The sequence below is a fragment of the Cetorhinus maximus genome, chromosome 3 (genome assembly GCF_964194155.1).
Source record: "Cetorhinus maximus chromosome 3, sCetMax3.hap1.1, whole genome shotgun sequence".
Taxonomy (NCBI): domain Eukaryota; kingdom Metazoa; phylum Chordata; class Chondrichthyes; order Lamniformes; family Cetorhinidae; genus Cetorhinus; species Cetorhinus maximus.
The window spans coordinates 101,191,211-101,214,322 of record NC_135881.1 but is presented as its reverse complement, the minus strand read 5'-3'; the positions used below and the strand labels follow the sequence as shown (position 1 = coordinate 101,214,322).

The following is a 23,112-nucleotide window of genomic DNA, read 5'->3' as shown; positions in this document are numbered from 1 at the left end:
TACTGGAGCAGCTTATGCAGCTGCACCTTTCACTGCTAATGAGCAGCAAAAGCAGAAGCAACACCACTGCCACCGGCATCAGGAGCAGCACCAGCTGCCTTTTCCTCACCTGCATGCCCCTCCACAGGGCAGTGAGCATTGACACCAACATGCAGCTGGAAGGAGGCAAGACCCTCCCAAACCAAATGCTCTGGGGACATGGGTTCAAATACCACCACAGTAGTAGGTGGAATTCAAATTCTATTGATAAAATCTGAAATTGAAAGCTAGTCTTGTAAAAACCCATCTGGTTCACTGATGTCCTATAGAGAAGAAAATCCATCCTTACCTGGCCTGGCCTACATGTGACTCCAGATCCATAGTAACGTGGTTGACTCCTAACTGCCCTCTGAAATGGTCGAACAAGCCACTTAGTTTAAGGGCATTTAGGGATGGGCAACAAATGCTAGCCTTGCCAGCGATGGCCACAAAAATAAATTTTTAAAAATCTGAACACAGTGCCGCAGGAGGCTCGGGCTCTCATGGCAGGTCCTTGCTGACATCTATAGCTTCCTGGAACAAGATGTCCAACTCAGTGGGCAGGACCCACAAACAACGGATCAGATCTAAGCTCTGCAGTCCTGCCACATTCAGTTGGAAATGGTGATGGACAATTAAAACAAGTAAGAGGAGGAGATGGCTCCACAAATATCCCTATCGTCAATGATGGGGGAGTCCAACACATTAGTGCAAAAGACAAGGCTGAAGCATTTGCAACCATCTTCAGCCAGAAGTGCTAGGTGGATGATCCATCTTAGCCTCCTCCTGAGGTCCCCAGCATCACAGATGCCAGTCTTCAGCAAATTCTATTCATTCCAAGTGATATCAAGAAATAGCTGAAGACACTTGATACAGCAAAGGCTAAGGGCCCTGATAAGATTCTGGCAATAGTACTTGTGCTCCAGAACTAATTGTGCCCCTAGACAAACTGTTCCAGTGCAGCTACAACACTAGCATCTATGTAGCAATGTAGAAAATTGCCCAGGTATGTCCTATCCATAAAACACAGGACAAATCTAACCCAGCCAATTACCGCCAAGCTAGTCTACTCTCAACCATCAGTAAAGTGTCAGTGCTATCAAGCAGCATTTACACAGCAATAATCTGCTCACTAAAGGTCAGTTTGGGTTCTGCCAGGGCCACTCAGCTCCTGACCTCATTACAGCCTTGTTTCAAGCATGGGCAAAAGAGCTAAGCTCAAGAGGCGAGCCGAGAGTGACTGCCCTTGACATAACACCGCATTTGGCCCAGTATAGCATCAATGAGCCCTAGCAAAACTGGAGTCAATGGGAATAAGGGGGAAAACTCTCCATTGGCTGGCGCCATACGCAGCACAAAGGAAGATGGTTGTGGTTGTTGTAGGTCAATCATCTCAGCCCCAGGACATCGCTGGGCGAGTTCCCTAAGGTAGTGTCCTAGGCCCAACCACCTTCAGCTGCTTTATCAATGACTTTCCCTCCATAATAAGGTCAGAAGTGGGGATGTTCGCTGATGACTGCATAATGTACAGAATCATTCACGACTCCTCAGATGCTGAAGCAGTCCGTACCCATATGAAGCAAGACCTGGACAATATTCAGGCTTGGGTTGATAGGTGGCAAGTAACATTCGTGCCACACAATTACCAGACAATGATCATCTCCAACAAGACAGTATCTAACCATCTCTCCATAACATTCAATGGCACCACTGTCACTGAATCCCCCACTATCAACATCCTGGGGGTTACCATTGACCAGAAACTGAACTGGACCAGCTATATATATATATATATATATATACATACACACGCGCACACACACACACACACACACACACACAAAAGAGAAAGTCAGAGGCTAGGAATTCTGCAGCAAGTAATGTTAGCTCCAGTAATTGTATATTGAGGAAGAATGAGTCTGAGGCTAGCCTGTACCTTGAAACAGGTTTATTTCCGAGACAACAAAGTAAAGTAACAGACTCTCCCAGTTCCTCCTCCCCTCAGTGTTCCAGCTGTCCCTATTTATAGGTGGATCAATACCCATGACCTGTTTAACAATGCAATTGCCTTAACAATGTAATTGCCATTAAACCTTTCCAATATAATTACCATTTAGCAAAGTAATTGCCATTGGACCTTAGTGTGATTAATAAGACATTAACAAGTAACTCACCACCTGACTCCCCAAAGCCTGTCCACCATCCACAAGATGAAATATTCTTCACTTGCCTGGATGAGTGAAGCTTCAACAATGCTCAAGAAATTCAATACCAATCAGGACAATGCAGCCTGATTAATCGTCACCCCATCTACCACCTTAAACATTTACTCCCTCCACCACCGATTCACAGTGGCAGCAGCACATACCATCTACAAGATGCATTGCAGCAACTCAAAGCTTCCTTCAACAGCACCTTCCAAACCCACAATCTCTCCCACCGAGAAGGACAAGGGCAGCAGTTGCATGGGAACACCACCATCTGCAAGTTCCCTTCCAAACCACACGCCATCCTGACTTGGAACTATATCACTGTTCCTTCACCTTCGCTGGGTCAAAATCCTGGAATTCCCTTCCTAACAGCACTGTGGGTGCTCCTACAACACATGGACTGCAGTGGTTTAAAGCAGTGCCTCATCACCACCTTCTTAAGGGCAATTAGGGATGGGCAATGAATGCTGGTCTACCCAGCAATATCCACATCCCATGAACGAATAAATAAAAGGTGGGTATGCACAGCCGGTGGCCAATAAGGTGCCTGTCATTGGAGGACCACCCTCCGCAAATCCCAACCCCCCAATCCTCACGTCTCTACCTTTCACCAATTTGTGTGCTCCCTTGAGAGAAAGCGGAGTGGTGTGAGTGCTCATAATGGCTTATGTGCAGAGGAGGGGAGGTTAACATTTATGGAAGGTGAGTGAGAGGCATGGTTGCTAGAGGGTGTGTGTGTGTTGGCTCTTCAGATGGGGATGTGAGATGCCTGCAGAGAGACAAAATGAGCGGAGCCGCAAGATGTGTTGTCTGAGGGGTGTTGTGCAGGATAATGACATGCTAAGTGTGGGTTTGACACCAGTCCTCCTGCGGTCCTGGATTCTCCAGTTTTGAGGGGCCATCCCTGCTCCTCCACTTGCATCCTTGCTTGCTTGGAGAGACTATCCTCTTCCTCGCATCCTTGGGAGAGCTCACCTCACTTCAGCCCCTCAGATACCACAGTTGCACCTTCAGAAAGAGTGAAACACCCAAGGAGCAGCCTTCTCAGGCCTCTTCTCCATTCCTATGGTTACTCTAGCCTCAAAAATCCAAGTGCTGGTGAGCCTATGTAGCCCACGTTGTGGTCCCTTTAATTAGAAATCCATCTACAGAATGGACATGTTATGTGGCCCGCCCTCCCTAATTGGTCAGGGAACCTAGAGGTGGAGTGCTAATGTGGCCCTGGGAAAGAGCCTTGGCAAAGCCTTCACCTTCATCATTGTGGTCCCTGACCTGCAAATGGCCCCACCGTTCCATCAAGGACTAGGTGCAGAAAATTCCACCCTGTCTTTTGTGGAGAGATTGAAAGTGGGAACCAAATACTTGCAATGCAGCATTCTTTGCCAAGCTTACTTTTCCTTGATGCTTACAAGACTTACTAAGATCAAGTTAGTTAGGTAAAATAGATAAGAAATAACAGAACAAACAGGTATCCTTCTATTTGCCATACCTATGATACATCTGTACATGATAATGATACTGCAGCAATGCGCTTCCTATAACTTGATGTGATTGACTTTTGAAATGCTTACATTCATGTGGAACACATGGTCCTTCTAAACAATTACAGTCCTGTTTAGACTGTAATGCAGCAAGACCATTTGGATAGGTTTGGTACTACTTCTGGAAGCATCAGGGCCAAGAACCCAATAGTGAAAATATCTGTATTACTGCTTTGTTATATATTGAACATAATGTTGGGGGTGTCAGGGGGATCTATTTCAAAGTGTAGTCCCAGTTTATGTAAATACAAACAACAGGCTTTTTAATTCAGATATGCATGTAGTAAAAACAGCGTAAAAAACAATGCATAAAGTTTAAATATAGTAGTGTTCTGCAGTTGCTGAGATGCAAATCAACTCTGTACAAACAGGAAATGAAAACTATATATAGTTTCCTACAAAGCTGAGCATAGATAATATTAGTCCTTAGGACAATACTTGAAAAGGAAAGAAAATACAAGAAAGGACATGCTATACATTCAAGTGCACTTCTTTCTAACTTGTGACTCATACAAATGTTCATTATTCAATTATATGATCATTATATGAAGTTGTTTCTTTTCTGCATTTTTGTGTATCCAGAGGGACTGTTGAAATTACGTTAAAAATACTTCTGAAAACACTTCTTTTAATTCTTTGATGAGATGTTGGGGTCACTGACAATGCCAGCATTTATTGCCCATCTCTGATTGCTGTTGAACTGAGGTCAGATAAGAGTCAACCACATTGATGTTGTGCTAGAGTCACATGTAGTAAGGATGAGAGGTTTCCTTCCCTAAAAGAACATTAGTGAACCAGATGGGTTTTCATGACAATCAATGATAGTTTCATGGCACCATTACTGAGACTAGCTTTCAACTCCAGATTTTTTGGGGGTTATTACTTCATTTAATTTAAATTCCACCAACATACTGGGTGAGATTTGAACTCACGTCCCCAGGGAACTAGCCTGGGTCTCTCAAATATTAGTCCAGTGACTTTAACACTACTCCACCATCTTCCCAATTTTGGAAAATACTTATGGGAGAAAAACTTGCATGTTTTTAAGAAAGTCTTTTAAGATAATTACTTCAAAGTTTACTTTCATTCTACTTTGTTGAATTTCTTCATGTTTGACTATCTTTTGTTTGGCTGGCTATACAAACATATTCCTGGTTACCTCTTTGAATTTGTGAGCAATCTTGCTGGCGTCCACCTCTGTAGGAGAAAGCATATCATCGGTTTCAGGCAGGTCAAATACTTCAATCGCCATTTCGCCACCAGTGAGAACTGAGCCCATTTCGTCATCTTCCTCATCAGTGGCATATTCTCCTGTCTTAATATCAAATTATATTTTTGCAAATATGAATACTAAAGTTATACATATATAAAATACTTTGAGTTTATAAAAGACAGGCTTTAGGATGGCAAAGTGCACATTTGTTTATCTGTCTAGGTAGGTAGGTGTGCAATGACTATAGATTTTTTTTTAAGTGTACGGTAATTACTCTCAATCTGAAATTTTGCACTTTAATTTTACATTTCAAAAAAGGAACGAAAGAAGAATAGCACTACAAAAATTACAAATAGAACAGATTGCATAGCAAAGATAGTACTGAATAACTGTCGCACCCTTCTTCCAGTTGTCATTACTTTTTGTAATTAATGGCTATTTTAACAGTTGAAAAGTATTTGTATACAAAAAGACACTCCAACAGTTAAAGAAAGAAGAAACAAAAGCTAAACCACAACTTGAATATTTCTCCAAATTTAAATAATTTCATTTATACCCAAAATCAAAGCATCGAATTTGAAAATTAATGTAATAATTGCTCTGATCTAAGGCCTAATAAGAACACAGCATACCTATATGTTTGAGTAAGCTCAAATCTATATTCAGCATGCCTATGAAACTATGGCCCAGAACTTTCAATCTCCAGGTGGTTGTATCCAGAAGGTACCACAGAAGATGCACTGGGGGATCCCCATGAAGTCCCCATACAAGGACTGCACGGCAATTGCCTGGGAAGTTCAAACTTCCAATGGGCAATTACCCTGCACTGGAACCATCTGAAACTCTGATTTAAATCAGAGATTTCAATGGTTCCGACTCTCTTAGCAGAATAGCTAACCAAGAAAAGTTAGAAGAATTAAAACGACCTCTATCTGCTGAGTACTGACTCCCCAACTCCAAACACACTGGACTGCACCCCACCTCAACTAAGCCCCCACCTACCAGCCCCAACTATCCCCCACCAGTCCCCCCCGACTATCTCCCACGCCCCTGGCTCTCCTCTCGACTCCGACTACCCTCCCGATTCCCTGACTAAACACCCAACACCCTCACTCATCCTACACCCAAACCCATCCTACTCCCCTACCCCACTGATCCTACCACCCCCACTTACCTTCTCCCCAGCTTCTCAAATTGGCTGGGACCTTTAAAACCTATTTGCTTTACAGCAGCCAGTGCCGTAAAAAGGGGGCGTAGCTTCACTGGCCCCTCAATGCCGCCCTTGATTGAAAGCCTCAGGAACCCGCTGCCCTGCTTTTCTCACCTGGCCTGAGTCAGAAGGTCGGGCGAGGATTATGCAGCTCCATTCCAGGGTAAGGAAAAAGGAATGGAGTGGCAATCTGATTGTGATTGCCACTCCTGAGAAGTTCTGGCCCTATACGTTTTTAAGTCCAACATGTTGGACTTCTAAAATACTATGTTCAGGAATGGAATTTGCACAGGACAAGTTTTGAAGATTTCCTTTTTTTTTGCACAATCCAATTTTAATAACTTATTTAAAATGAAAGTTAAGAATCTAGCAGTTTATCTGCTATGGCACAATATTGTTTCTATTAAGGGTCATTCACAAAAAAAATTCTTCTTTCACAGGAATTTATTCCTTCATTTCCTTTGACAGCACTTATAATATAGCTTTCCTTTTGCTGAGGTTAGACAAGTTATTACTTTTAGACCAATACCCAACTCTTTCATTGCTGAAAATACAGACAAAATGTTAGGTTACGCTGCAATATATAAGAGCTGTCAAATATCATCTGGGAGTACTGGACATGTATGTTATCCCTGGTAATTTTACTAAAGTTCCTAAATTATATTTGTAAACAACAAATGGAAGATGGCCTTTCATGTGTGTTTATCTGTAGCTAAGGTTCTATGGACATTAACTCCACATCACTTTAAAACAATCTTAAATTAGATGTATTTTGAATCCTGAGCCTCCCAGGCAATGGTGCACAGTAGTTGTTTGCATTTTGAGACATAAATCAGGAACTTAAATAAACACTTGCAAAGTCAAAGATCAATATTACCAGTATTGCTTGGTTTATTTTGATATTTTAATACATCTGTTGTTTATCCATTATTTGATTTTGAAAACTTTTGGATGTGGAGAGGATGTTTCCTCTTTTGGAAGAATCTAGAACTAAGGGTCGCCCATTTAAAACAAAGATGAGGTGAAATTTTTTCACTCAGATGGTCATGAGTCTTTGGAACTCTTCTTGAAAAGGTGGGTGGAAGCAAAGTCTTTGAATATTTTTAAGACAGAGGTGGATAGATTCTTGGTAAGCAAGGGGGTGATAGGTTGTCGGCGGTAGGTGGGATGCAGATTTCAGGTTACTATCAGATCAGTCATGATCTTATTAAATAGCGGAGCAGGATCGAGGGCTGAATGGCCTACTGCTCCTTGTTCGTATGTTCATATGTTCGTATGATCGTATGATCAGGTGCATAATTAAATATATTTTAGCAATACTACATCTGCTGCTCTGTTACCTGCAAAGTCATTACTTGCTCAAAATGAAAACTGTTTTTATTCACCAAACAGTTATACATCCAAATCATTGGTAAGCCTTCTGTCTTGTGAGACAATGGTTTGCACCTTGGTGGTCAATTCTGTGTTAAGCATTGCCTGGTGTGGCTCAGGAGCTCCACTCTGGCATGGCACTCTCTGGCGCATTTGCTGCAGAAAGACAGTGGGCTAAGAAGGCGCAGGGTTCACTGGCCTCTGTTTTCACTGGGCCATCTTCTTGCCCAGATGAACTTTCTGTTTCTTCTCGCTTCTTCCAATGACCTTCCGAACAGTAGGCCCCCAGAGGTCAAGGCTGTCCACAATTTCTCCCAGTTGCCTGTGTCAATGTTTGCCATCTTCATATCTCACTTGCAGGTGTCCTTGTAGCAGAGTTATGGACATCCAGGAGGTTGTGACCCAATGGCCAGTTCACTGGAAGGTCTTTGGATATACGGTGGTCCACTATCCCGTGAATGTGGCCGAGGCAGCACAGACATCATTGGCTTAGCAATAAGTGTACGGAGATGGAATTAGCACACTCCAGGACCTCTGAGTTGGAGATGCTGACCTGCCAAGAGATGTTAAGGATATGTTCGAGACAGCAAAGGTGGAAACTGTTCAGCCTTTTCTCCTGTCTAGTATGTGTTGTCCAGGTCTCTCTGCTGTAGAGGAGTGCACTGAGAACATAGGCTTGGTAGAGTTAAAGTTTGGTGCTCTCAGTCAGGTTGTTGTTGTTCCATGCTCTCTTACTCAGCTTGGGCATAACAGCTTTTGCGATGCATGTATTGGTTTCAGCACCAAGTGACAGATTGCTAGTGATCGTAGAGACTAGATATGGAAAGCTATCAACAACTTCCAGGGTCACATTGTCAATGCTGATAGATAACGGTATGTCTTCATGACGTTGATGGTCAAACCAAACACTTTACAGGTGTAAGAGAGTCCGTCCATTTGAAGATATTCCTCAGAATAGAATGCTAGTCTGGCATCGTCAACATAGAGCAACTCTCTGATAAGGACTTGGTGCACCTTTGATTTGGGGCAAGCAAGGCTGAACAGCTATCAGTTCTGATATCTAAGTTGATGGCCTGAAGGCGTATGACAACAGCAAAACAAATATGTCATAAAGTGTCAGTGCCAGAACACAACCCTGTTTGACTCCACTGCGGATCTCTAACGGTTCTGACGTTGCTCCGTCATAGCTGACTTTGCCGATCACGTTGTCATGGGAAAGAGAGATCACATTGAGCAGCTTCTGTAGGCAACCAATTTTCTCCAGCAGCTTAGGTATATCTGCTCAAATAATCAAATACCTTGGTGAGATCCATGAAGGCAATATGTATTGTTCACCTTTGTTCAGAGCATTTCCCTTGCAGTTGTCAGACTGAGAAGATCATGTTGAATGTACATCTTCTAGTTCTGAAACCACACAGACTTAGAGTAGATGTATTCAGCCAGATCTGTGCTCTGACAAGGACAACATGAGCAAATACTTTTCCTATGATGATCAGCAGAGAGATGCCTTGATAGTTGGTTCAATTGCAACGATCGTCCTTGTTCCTGTACATCTTTGCATCATGCACATCCTGGGGCACTGCCCCCTCACTCTAGCAGAGACAGAGATCTTCGTGCAAATCCTGCAGGAGTGCTGCTTTCCCGTGCTTGATGAGGTCAGGCAGTATAGCATTAGCACCAGGAATTTTGCCCATGGCAAGTGAGTCAATAGCTTTGCTAAGCTTCTCCACTGTGGGTTCGATATCCAGCTCTGCCATGACAGCCAGGCTATGGTGTCTTCAGCTTCCTCGGTGAGTGTTATCCCTAGAGTATAATTGAAGATAGTGTTTCACACATCTCTGCAACTTTTTATTGAAGTCGGTGATGATGTCCCTTTGTTTTCAATGGAGCTTTTTTTTGATGATGGATCTGTTGCTTTTTTTGGTCCCTCATACATGCCTCCTGCATTCCCTGTGCCAAATGACATCTGAGTACTCTGGCAAAGTTGTAACCAGTAGTCACCGGAGCACCACCAAGCATATTGTTGGACTTTACTTCGAGCGGTTTAGTACATTCAGAGTCTTTTCAATCGGATCTCTGTTGTAATTAATGAGAGCGGACCACTTGGCTGCAATGACAGTGATGTTAGCCTCAAAGCAGTCAGCATTCTTTTGCTCTAGATTCCCATATGTTGAGTGTATGATATTGTAGATGATATCTTGAAGTATGTTCCATTTTGCATCTGTACTCTGTATGGGAATGCCACAGAGTGCTTGTTCAATCAAGCTGAGAAGCCATTGGTTTTTATAAAAGAAGGCAGTATGGCTAACATTAATACAAGAACAGCATTTCTGCTTTAACTGAAAAAGCTTAAAGGGTTGTATCCTAACCCTCATACACTCCAGGGAGTGACCTGTATCATAGTCAGCCATGTGGTAGCGGAGTGTGTTGAGAAAACTGTTCAGAGAGTCACATCCACTGCCAACATACTGATCCTTGATGCCTCCAGGACACCTTGTGGCATGGTTTGTTCTGAAAAAAAGGTTTAGTTACACAAAGCTCATGGTAGCAGCAAAGCTCAAGTAGTCTCTGTCCATTCTCATTTATCTTTCCCAGGCCATGATGTCCGAGGCAGGAGCACCACACCTCATGGTCCGCACCCACTCCTGCATTGAAATCCCCCAGTAGATAAAGATGTTCTGACTTAGGGATTCTGCTGATGGCAGTATCAATCTCTTCATAAAACTGGCCTTTTGCTTCTATAGTGGAGCACAAGTTTGGACCATAGATACTCATGAGGTTAACTGGACCTGTTTGAGAGGCAAATGAAGAGAACACGTTCTGAACCATTTATGGGGTGTTCTATCACTCGAGTTAGCGAATTCCTTATAACGAAACCTACATGCTGCTCAGCTTTTCCTCTGAACTCTCCCCCTGCCAGGTGAACTCAATGCTTTTCTTTCAGTGATTCTTTCTGAGCAAGGCTCATCTCTTACAGGGAAGCTATGTCAATGTTCAGCCTATCAGGTTCCATGTTGATCACAGCCACCTTATGCACGTTGTTGACCAACTGCAAGTCATCTGTCAATCCCATGCACATGCTCCTGGTGTTCCAACTTGCCAGTCGAAGAATTTATTTTTGTTTGCCTGTTACAATCAATTTGGTCCACTTGTTGAGCAGAAACTCTAAGTTCCAAGCACCCATTGAAGCAGATGGATATACTTCAACACAATACTTAAACTATGACAAGATTCCATTGGAGCAAAAAAGGTAACAGCTTTACTGCTAAAGTGATCAGTAAAATGGCCTAGCCTTTCTGCTCCTAGTGAATTTTACATAGGTCGGCACATGCAAATCACATTATGAGAGACACATGGCTTCCACAGTACTCCCCACGTTTGCTAGTTCAAAAATTCGATGCAGCAGCTGGCTATTAGGACTGTTTCCAATATTTAAAGACCAATGGAGTGGACTTTGGGGTTTTACTTGGAAAGGAGTTTGTGCAAGCACTTACAAGAATGGAGCACCTCTTAAGAAGAGTTACCATATCCTGCAGGAAAAAAATGCTTTGGCAGCTTGACAGTTGCCTCTTTTTCCAATTATGGCGTGTCATATGAAGTTACCGTCTCCTGAATTTTTCAAATTACGTTTGATATTTTTTTACTTTTGGAGAATTTAGATCATAATCACTACTCCCATATTTTTGGGACTGCAGCTGTCAGTAATGGTTCTGCTGTTGCCATTTACAGCTCCATTAGACCCAGCTTTTGTCCTTTTACTTCTCCTGTTACCAGCCCCTTTTGCTTTGTACCACCATTCTTTTCGTCATTTAATCATTCCTGCCTTTATCACAGACCTTCACTTTTGTTCTTCCCTCTCCTCCTTCTACCCTCTTTTCTCCTTGCCTTCATACTTGTTTAAAAGCTGTTACATCTCTAACTTGTTCCAGCTCAGACAGAAGATCACTGACCTGAAACGTTAACTGTTTCTCTCTCCACAGATGCTACGTGACCAGCTGAGTATTTCCCAACATCTTCTGTTGTTATTTCAGAGTTCCAGCACCCACAGTATTTTACATTTGAGTAATTCAATTGCTCTGCAGGTGGTATTACAATCAACATTGTGCACAATAAAAACTCATCTGGATTGAACCTTTTAAATGTTTCCAAGTTACTCATTTCAGAATTCTTAAACATTTATAACCTACACAATGGTCACTCTCTCATCAAATTCCTCAACATTAATATATTTTTCCCGGCAAATGACAAAGTTGTGGAAAAATAAGGTTAATGCTGCAATTAAAAAAACCTCACAGCACAGAGTGAAGCAACTCAGACAACTGTGCCTGTGCCGGCTCTTAAGAACTGTAGGATTAGTCTCATGTTGTTTTCCCCACAGCCCTTCATTTTTTTTTCCTTTTAAAGTAAATGTTGAATTTCCATTAACAAGTTATTTTTGAATCTGCTTCTCCCACCCTTTCAAGTATTGCAGACCAGATCATCATAACTCAACAGAATAGAAAAATTTGCATCTTTCTCAGTTCTTTGGCCATTATCTTAAATCTACCAGTGGAAATGGTTTCTCCCCAATTACTATCAAAACATTTCAAAATTTTGAACAGCTCTATTAAAATCTTCCCTTAACAATCTCTGTTCTAAGAACAAGCCCAGCTTCTCCAGACTTTCCGCATAACTCAAAGTCTCTCATCCTCAGTACTATACTCATAAGTCCCTTTTGCACCCTCTCCAAGGTCTTGACATGATTCCTAAAGTGTGGTGTCCAGAATTGGACACAATACTTCGGCTGAGGTCTAACCAGTGATCTCTAAAGGTTTAGCATACTGTTGCTTTTGTGCCTCTATTTATAAACCCCAGGATCCTGTATTCTTTAACAGCCTTATCAACTGGTCCTGTCATCTTTGAACGTTTGTGTATGTGAACCCCCAAGGTCTCCCTGTTCCTACACCCCCTTTAGAATTGTATCATCTAATTAAAACTGTTCTCAATTTTCCTTCCAAAGTGCATCACTTCACACTTCTCTATATTAAATTTCATCAGTCACATGTCCACTCAGTTCACCAGTCTATGTCCTGCTGAACTCCACTCCCAGCCATCTCACTGTTCACCACATTTCAGAGTTCTGTGGTCATCTGCAAATTTGGAAGTTCTGCCCTTTATGTCCGAGTCCACATCAGAAAGAGCAATGGTCCTAATACCAGCCCCTAGGGACATCACTGTATACTTTTTCTTCAGTCTAATAAGTGATCATTCACCATTACTCTCTCTGCTTTTTGTCTCATAGTCAATTTTGAATCCACACTACCACTGCTTTTTTAATTCCACAAGTGTCAACTTCGTTAACAAATCTATTATGTAGCATTTAATTGAACGCTTTTTTAAAATTCAAATATATATCACAACATTGAATCTGTTACCAGGGCACTTGGACAAATACGAACTGATCAGGGAGCCTGCATGGATTTGTGATGTCTAATGTCTAATTAATGTAGCTTTTGGAGCCTGAATTTTGGAGTAGTTACCAACATGGTAGATAGAAGTAACTATGGAGATTATTTATATAGACTTCAACAAGGTATTCAATAAGGTTCCACACTAGAAACTGTTAGCAAAATGAAATGGAATTGAAGGCAACCTATTGACATGGGTAGGGAATTGGTTAGGATATAGGAGAGAAAGAATTGGGACAATGGGCAATGTTTTTTTTCTTTTTCCTTATTCTTTCATGGGATGTTGGTGTCGCTGAAATGGCCAACATTTGTTGCCCATCCCTAATTGCCCTTGAACTGAGTGGCTTGCGAGGCCATTTCAGAGGGCAATTAAGCGTCAACCACATTGCATGTGTTCCAATTGGCAGGCTGAGACTTGTGGTGCCCTCCAGGATTTGTGCTGGGCTTCAGCTTTTCGCTATATCAATGGCCTAGATGAAGGAATGGAGCACATATATCCAAGTTTGCTGACAACACATTGGTCACTTGGTAACAAGTTAGGTGGCACAGCATGTTGAATAGATGTGAATAGAAAGTTGTAAAGAGACATTATAGATTAACTGAGTGGGAAAAACTGTGGCAGATGGAGTTCAATGTGGGGAAGTATGAGGTCATCCATCTTGGATCTACAAAAGATAGATCAGAGTATCTTCTAAACTGTCCATGCACAGAAATCACAAAGCTAGTATACAGGTACAAAAAAAAATTAAAAAGGCTAATGAAATTATAGTATTTATTATAAGGGGACTAGAATACAAAAGGGTGAAAGTTTTGCTACAGTTGTATAAAGCTCTGGTTAGTACCTGGAATACTGCATTTGGTTCTGGGTATGGCACTCAATTGTTTGAGACCGATGTTTTAGGCAAAAAGTTAAAGTTAAAGGGTTGACTTTTACATGGGTAATGTTTTTAAAGGGCTTACTTTCAACAAAAAGACAACCCAGCTGGCACACCTAACATGGCTTTCAAGAGCTTCACGAGGTAATGGAGGAAGTGGCATCAGCCACTTATTGGGCTGGATTTTCACTCATGAGAGGCGGGTAGCTCAAGTTGGGAAATTTCCCAGCTTGGTGCGCCCGCCTCGGGATAAAGTGCTCTGAATGGCGTGATTTTTTTGCTCTGGGCTATGGGATGGAGTCAGGCCCTCCACCACCAGTTGCAGATTGGAGGCAGCCACGGGGCTGCTGAGTGCCAAGGTGGGCTGTTTAAAAGGTCTACCTTGGTTCTCTGGGACTTTGTCACAGTTGTTGTGTTAAGTATTAGGCCCACTAGCCCTCACCGCTCACATCCCATCATCACCCCACTCATGCCCCATTCATGCCAGCACATGACCCCCACCCACTCCATGGCCCCTATACCTTCCATGCCAACTCATGTCCCCCATCCATCCCCATGGCTTCTTATAACTATGCCAACTCATGCCCCCCCATCCACCACCCTTTGCCCTTACATCCTCCATGCCAACTCACCCAGTACCTATCCTGGGCAGACCTCAGGAGCCATGGTGAGATGAAATAAAATGAAGATCTAAATATATATTACAGCTCATATTAAAATTCTATTAGGGACCAGTAACTTTTTATTTAAAGTGGACAAGGTTCCACAGTTTTAAACAAACAAAATAAACTTTACTATACAAAGTCAGAAAAGTAAAACAATTTACAAAATCTATCTTATACTCTAACAGTCAGAATTAACATTTAATTAGCAGGCACACTGTGGTCAAACACACCACAATGCACATTAAATGACAGATGTGACAAAGACAGATCCCCTGGATTTCTCAGGAACCCACCTGGATATCAGTATCCACTGTGAGTTACACAATCTTGTTAAACCTCTGCGTCTCTCACGGAGGATTTCAAGGCTTCACTTTCAAAGAATTAGCCTCAGAATTCCCTCCAAAACTCACTCCGACTCGGACTGCCTCAGCAACTGCTTACCTTCTGATGGTTTAACCTCTTCTCCTGAAACTATGTTCCACTGGTTTCCCAAGGCTGCGCTCCAGCACCACCTCATGGACACAAATCCAGCTCTTCAGCTACACTGAGCAGAACACCATTGCTCCAAAGATTTATCTTTGTCCCTATGGCCCTCAGTACAAAGTCACAGACCTTTTGTTGTCTCTTCAGCTCTCCAGGGCTTCTCCCGATCCCTCACTACCTGGAGACTGCCAACGGCAATACTTCACTGCCCAGAGCCTCCTCTTCAGCCTTCCAATACCCATTTGTTTCTCTCCCCAGTGCTGTCCTCCCAGTGGTTCCTTCCCTGGTGGTCTGTCTGTCTGTCCCAGGACTCACCTTGTTATGGCACCAAACTGGGTCCCATGATTGTTGTCTTCACATCATGCAGGCACACTGCCTGATCCCTGCAGCTGTCAAAAGAATGCAGAAAACCCAGCATGTGTGGCCTGTCACTCTGCTGCAATCCATGCATGCACTGGAACTCTTGGGTCTGTTCACATTTCTTAATATACATATAAACCCTTTACAAAAACAGACTTAGGACCATGGAACCATAGAAACGTTACAGCACAGAAGGCGGCCATTCGGCCCATCTTGTCCATGCCAGCCCAAGGACACCCAGATGCCCTTTCTAATCCCACCTTCCTGCACCCAGCCCATAGCCCTGCAGCTTACAGCACTTTAGGTGCAGATCCAGGTACTTTTTAAAAGAGTTTAAAGTTTCTGCCTCTACCACTAACTTGGGCAGCGAATTTCAGACACCCTCTGCGTAAAAAAGTTCTTCATGTCCCCCCTACACCTTCTGCCACTTATCTTGAATCTATGTCCCCTGGTTCTAGAATTCTCCACCAAGGGAAACAATTTTATCCTGTTCACTCTATCTATTCCCCTCATAATTTTGTACACCTCAATCAAGTCACCTCTCAGCCTTCTTTGTTCGAAGGAAAATAACCCCAACCTATCCAATCTCTCCTCATAGCTACTCTTTTCTAACCCTGGCAACATTCTTGTAAACCTTGTATTCTTAACCTCACACCAAAACAGCTAATCCTTTAATATCCTCTGAGCTCTCCATCAAACTGTGGACTTACAACCCTGCTGCTGGGATAATTGTAGATTGTGGAAAGCAGACAACCATTAGTAATGACATAATGATAGCCCTTAGGATAACGTCAACAAATCCCTATTGCAACTGCTAGAACAGGTGTTTTCCAACTCTCACTGACACAGGCAGGCGGTTTTTAAAATTCTTTTTCGAAGGTTGGGGGTTTAATTAAGTTGACAGCTTGATGGTTCTACATACTTTATCCCCCCTTCAAGAGCATTTACATCTCCGCCATAAGTTTGTGACTCCCACACTGCGGAATATTATCCTTGCTATAGCAAAAACTGGGGTCTGTTTAACTGTACTAATTTAAATGGCCCTGCTGAGTTCAGGTTTCTCCACGTGTAATTCACACACTGTCCCTTACTGATGAAAATGTGGCCGGGACATTGGATCAGGGGCTTGTCCGCCATTTTTAAAGGTCCATAGAGTCTCCACAACTCCGCAAAAAATCCAGCTCCTTCTCTCCCTCTGTGTTTCTATTAAGGAGCATCCACCCACCCCTCCATACCAGGAGAGGAAGGAAATGAAAGGGAAGAGTTATGTTGTTGGAAAATATCACGCTGATGGCTCCCAGCCCTTGACATAGGCTTGGTACAACAGGATTGCACTGAGTTGGCATTCATAAGGGCCTGAGCCTCCCCTCGTCTCCCCTTGAAGGCGGAGGGCGATGATTGAGGACACAAGACCTGGGCATTCATTTATTTGAAGTTCACTCTGGAAGTTATCCCTGCATTCTGTTTACAAATGCACTGTTTATCACTCTTCTCTGATATGTCAGTTTGTCTCACCAAAAATCAAATTCAATCTATATTCTTCCTGCCTTAATTGACAAGTAGGAACTGGAAGAAATATGGTTGGTCTAACTTTTTAAACTAATAACGAATTGAGTTTTTGATGTGACTGTAGAGATTATACTTTGGTTCTGAAATTTTTGGACTTTAAACCCTGAAAAAAGTAAGGTTGACTTTTACATGATATATATGAAAAACTATGGTTTTTAGACCAAAAATCAACTTTTACTTGAGATTGATTTTTACACGAGTATATACATTATAAACCTATTCGGTCTCTAAAATTCAGAGTGGCCTACTGTGGGTTAGCTGAGTTGTTTAGTAATACTTATGCAATCACATCAGTGCTCTGCATCTTATCTGATCTCAACCATCAGGAATAGCATCTGTAGTTCAAGAAATCAAAAAAATCTCAGTTTTTTGCTAAAAGAATGAAGCCACAAGATTCCACCATTTATAACAAAAGAATTTTAACTGTATAAGAGTCAACAAAACAGATAACTAAATATTGCAGATTCTATAATCTAACATCCAGAATTAACATGATAAACATGAATTAACAGACAAACTGTAGTCAAATAGAAACTATAAATTTCACATTAAATGGCAGATACAACTAACACAGGTCTTAAGAACTGGTTCGGCAATCCACAACTCAGAACTTTAGTGATCACAGTGAGTCATAAAGTCCTTCAAACTGTCTTCCTTATGAGAAATTTCAGCCCTGATCCTTCTATGAGCTCGTCTGATTCCTAGCCGATGGCGGCGCACAACCAACCTAACTTCTGAGCGCACAGTCTTCACCACAAAGGACACACGTCTGCAGAACTGCTCAACTCAGTCTGGATGGCTTAGGTCCACCACTGTTATCTTCAAGTAGCAGAAGCAGCTGCAGCAATTTATTCTCTAGCTTATTCCCAGCTTCTGGATCTACCTCTTATTCTCGAGTCTTCTTCAGCTTGTCTGTTCTGCTCCAGTGGACTCAAAAACTTCTACAGCACAGCATGGACTGATTTGTGTCCTTTTATATCTTTCAACAAGGTTTCCGTTTCGATTTTCCAACCTGCTTGCTTTTTGGCTTCCTTAGAAACTGGGAAGTTCAGTTTCATTTCTAGGTTTACCCTTTCTGCTTCCCTTTCAGTTTCATTTTCAATTCAGCTTCTGTTTTGAAGTAAGTCTGCCTCAAAAACATACAAATTAAATGTAAAAATATAGATCCCCTCACACCTTTCAATGGTGAGGTGAAAGGCATCAGAAGCGTAAGAACAGAGAATTCCAGGGGAGACTAGAGGGCTGCAGAAGGTTTCCAAGATAGGACAAGGCTATGAAAGGGATTAAACACCAGAATGAAAATTTTAATTGGAGGCATTGGACATCTAGGAGTCAGGAAAGCAGTACAAGGACCAGTATAGTGTGTGAATAGAACCTGCTACAGGATAGGATACAGCCAAATGAGTTTTGGCTAAGCAAAAGTTTACAGAATGTGGAGGCTGAAAGGATGGCTAGGGGAGTATTGCAATAGTCGAGAATGTAGCTGATAATGGCAGAGTTGAGAGTTTCAGCAGTAGAAGCAAGTGATGTTACAGAAATGGAAGTAAGCAGTCCTTTTGATGAAGAGGATATTAACTTGGAAGCTCAGCTCAAGGTTGCATAGGAACCCAAGGCTGAAAACAGTTTGGTTTAACCTAAGACAGTGTTCAAGGAGCGAGATAAAGTCAGTGACAAAAGTACCATATTTAAAGAATGTTAGAGATGATTGCTTTGGCTTTACAAATTTTTACCCGGAAGAAATTGTGCTTCATTGAAGATTTGATACTGGACAAGTAGGCTGCAAAGGCAATGGATGAGGTATGAGAGGCGAAGGAGGGGTAGAACTGAGTTTCGTCACCTTATGTGTGGAAGATGACCTCATATCTTTGGAGGATGTCACCGAGGGCATGATGTAGATGAGAAAGGAGGGCAAAGATAGACCTTGACAGGATTCCCAAGGTATCAATAGAAAGGTTTGAAGAGACAATGGAAAAGACTCAGACATGCCAAAAGATGATTTTTTAGTTAGATGTGTAGCCAATTCCCAATATCAAGTTAAACTTCTATGGCAGACAGGTTTCAAACACTTTAGGGCAAGTCAACAAATACTTTTTAAAAAATAAGTTTGTCTAAAGTAAAAAAGGCTGTGTGTCCTAGATATCCTTTAGTTGTTTGATTGTTTATACATTGAAAATTCTAGTTTTCTATTAAAATGAAGGATTTTGCATACTTTTGGATCACCAATTAACTTTAAAAAAAAGTCAGACTATTTAAAGTTTGTCAGAAATACTGGAGGAATAAAAACATCCTCTCTAATAATATATATTATTCAGTGCCTTGGGACAATTTCTTACATTAAAGGTGTGATATAATATATAATAACAAAATGTATTTATCTCATACATAAGCTGATGACACACAGCTGTACCTCTCCATCACTTCTCTTGACCCATCCACAGCCTCTATCAGACTATTCCAATGCTCTCCTGGTCAACCTCCCACCTTGCACCCTCCGTAAGCACGAGCTCACACGAAACTCTACTGCCTGTAGAATGCCATTCACCCATCAGCTACGTGCTCGCTAACCTAAATTGACTCCCAGTCCAGCAACAATTTAATTTCAAAATTCTCATCCTCAACTCGTCCGCACCCCACCCGAGATCTCTGAACTCCTCTGATTCTTGCCTCTCGTGCATCCCCGATTTTAATCTCTCCAACATTGGTCGTTGTGCATTCAGTTGCTAAGGCACTGAAACTCTAGACTTACCAAACTTTTGCATGTCTCTATCTCTTTCGTCCTTTAAGATGGTTCTTTAAATCTTAAATCTATTCTGACTGCGACTTCACCTGTTCTAATTCCTCCTTACGTAGCTCAGTTTCAAAGTTGGTTTGATAATCACTCCGGTGAAGCAGCTTGAGATGACCTTCCTTCCATCATAAGGTCAGAAGTGGGAACATTTGCTGATGATTGCACAATGTTCAGCATTATTCGCAACTCTTGAGATACTGAAGCAGTCCATGTCCAAATGCAGCAAGATCTGGACAATATCCAGGCTTGGGCTGACAAGTAACATTTGTGCCACACAAGTGCCAGGCAATGCCAATCTCCAACAAGAGAGAATCTAACCATCGCCCCTTGATGTACAATGGCATTACCATCACTGAATCCCCCACTATCAACATCGTGGGGGGGTTACCATTGACCAGAAACTGAACTGAACTGGCCACATAAATATTGTGGCTACAAGGGCAGGTCAGAGGCTAGGGGTTGTGCGATGAGTAACTCACCTCCTGACTCCCCAAAGCCTGTCCGTCATCTACAAGGCACAAGTCAGGACTGTGATGGAATACTCCCCACTTGCCTGGATGAGTGCAGCTCCCACAACACTCAAGAGGCTTAACACTGTCCAGGACAAAGCAGTCCGCTTGATAGGCACCACATCCACAAACATTCACTCCCTCCATCACTAACGCACAGTAGCAGCAGTGTGTACCAGCTACAAGATGCACTGCAGGAATTCACCAAGGCTCCTTCGACAGCACCTTCCAAATCCACGACAACTACCATCTAGAAGGACAAGGGCATCAGATAGATGGGAACACCATCACCTGGAAGTTCCCCTCCAAGTCACTCACTATCCTGACTTGTAAATATATCGTCTTTCCTTCACTGTCACTGGGTCAAAATCCTGGAACTCCTTTCCTAACAGCACTATGGGTGTACCAACACCACATGGACTGCAGTGATTCAAGAAAGCAGCTCACCACCACCTTCCCAAGGGCAACTAGGGATGGGCAATAAATGCTGGCCCAGCCAGCGAAGCCCACATCCCATGAATTAATTAAAAAATGTTTTATGACATTAAAGGTGTGATATAAATTCAAGTTATTAGTGCCAATTCAACAACAGCAACGTTGAAGTATGAATGTTGCAACGTATTATGAAGATGGTCAATTTCACTTGCTGCTGAAATCAAGTCAACATGATTGACAGTTGCATGATGTGTTTGGATTGTATTTGAATCTTCACCAGTTAGTGATATAAATTAAAATTGTTCCCATTAAAACCCAAGATCTGTGGTCATAAAATACTATTTTTTTTTTAGCTGACAAGCCTAATGAATTAACTATAGCCTGTTGTTACTAAATTATTATGCTGAAATTTTCCACTCCCGCTGGCGGTGGGTATGTTTGGCAGCGTGAGCAGACAATATGGCGAGAAGGCCAAAAATTGGTTTTACAGAGTCAGGAAACCAGTTTGCAATCGTCTGCTCCACCAGTGAGCCGCATTTCTCGCTGCTGCACGCCAGAAGCCCAATTTCAATCTTTAGCATCTCATTATAACCCGTTTGCTGGAATCATCCCCCAACACTGCATCATCTGGGCACATCGGCATGACGATGTGTTTCACAATTGTACATAAGTGACGCAGACCTGGCGAGCTGTGGGACTTCGAAGTTTGTTTGTCTACCTGCTTCAGGCAGCGCTCATGGTCATCAACGCCAGGCTTTGCAGCCAGCACCACATCACTTTTAGTGGGGCAGGTCTCTACCTACCAGGCCAGCCATAAGGCGGGGGTGATTTTTCAATGGGCGAGAGCTGTACTGAAGAAGGGGGGTATCCCAGGGTGTGTGTGGGAGCACATGTTGATCTGTACAAGTGGCCTCAAGATGGTGAGAGCTAAGGACACAGTCTCCAGAGGAGATGAGGCCAGATGGAAATGTGAGGGCATGTGTGACAGAATGAGTGATGATATCCTTTGAGCTGGCAGTGAGTGAGGTGCCAGTGAATGCGTAATGTCCTTGTGAGTTTAGAGTGACGAGGTGATTACCTTACCCTGGCAGCACGGATGAGATCATTCATTCTCTTTCTGCACTGGATGGCCAACCTCTTATGTGCAGCGTTGGCACTGACCACCACTACCACCACCTCCCAAGCCAGGGTGGTAAGATTGCTTGGCCTCCTGTGGCCAGAGTGAGGGTGCAGTACATTACGGCAGGTCTTCAGTGATGGATCACTGAACTCTTCTTGGCTTTCAGGGCCATGTTTTCACTGGAACTGTCCTGGACTCCCAGCATTAAGAACTGCGTGCGCAGCTGCAATTTAGATATGGCACCTGGAGTGAGGAAACGGTAAGGTAATAGTGTGGCGGTTGCCCTCCAGCGAGATGGCGTGTTTCCTGCGGTTGCATAATTAATGAGGTGGAAAGTGGACAATACGGCATGAAAATCTACCAATGCAGGTGGGTAAAACGTCTTTTTTCCCATGCCCGCTACCACACTTAGTGCAATTCTGGGACGATTCTGCCCTTCGTGCTTGAATACAAGTGGAAAATGCAGATTTGGCTAAGACTGAAGTCTCTTTGAAACTGATTGTCCATCAGTTATTAACCTCAGAAGCACACCCATATTGCTGCATAGCTTGTTCTTTTCTTCATTATCTATTCTTATGGGCACCAGTGAGGTTGTCAATCTGTACTACGCTATCGATATTTCTGTACTATGAGTGGATGTCCACCTACAGTGGAAAGGGCAGGAGTGGAAAGGGTGGGGAGGGAGTGGAAAGAGGGATAGCACATACAAGGGAGAGAACATGACTGAGCAAACAAAATGTCGATGGAAGGCAAATCCAAACATAGAATGAAAGTGAATTAAGCCACTGCTTCATCTATTCTCTCTCTTAACAAGTTAACTTCTAGAAACTTCTATTATCTGCATAATGGAAGGGAGACGGCCAAACCTTGCCCCTGCCACACACTGCATGGGTAATAAAAAGTCAGAAAATCAAAAGTCTCTCAATTACAATTACAGCTGATTGTGGTGTTGAATTTTGAATGTGTTGCCTCTCCTCACCTGTCAGCCTCTGCAAAATAACTTTCCTTATGTTTTATTTCTGCCAGCAAGATAATCTGCTCTGGTAATTTAAAGTTTTCCCATAGTGCTAATTAGCAAAATGAGTGCTTTACATTCATTATAATAGCACAGCAGTTTATTTAAAAAGGTAGGATCTCTATTGATTTAAAAATCGTCACCTCTGCTAAGATCAGTGCTGTGGAGACAGCTGACAAAAATCACTGGAGGTGCTCCCCTTATTGTTGACATCTGTAGTTGGAGGAAGAAAAAGGAAAAAGGGGATGATGATTTTTCATCAGATCTCAGGTTTGGTGCGAGT

General features: G+C 42.6%; 1 protein-coding gene across 1 annotated transcript in view; it reads right to left on the bottom strand.

Annotated features, from left to right (window-relative positions):
- Positions 1 to 23,112, bottom strand: part of ppp1r9a (protein phosphatase 1, regulatory subunit 9A) — a 345,934-nt gene that overhangs the window by 106,592 nt on the left and 216,230 nt on the right. The window contains 1 exon segment of the mRNA XM_078538769.1: positions 4,929 to 5,084. Coding sequence (XP_078394895.1) covers positions 4,929 to 5,084 — 156 coding nt within the window.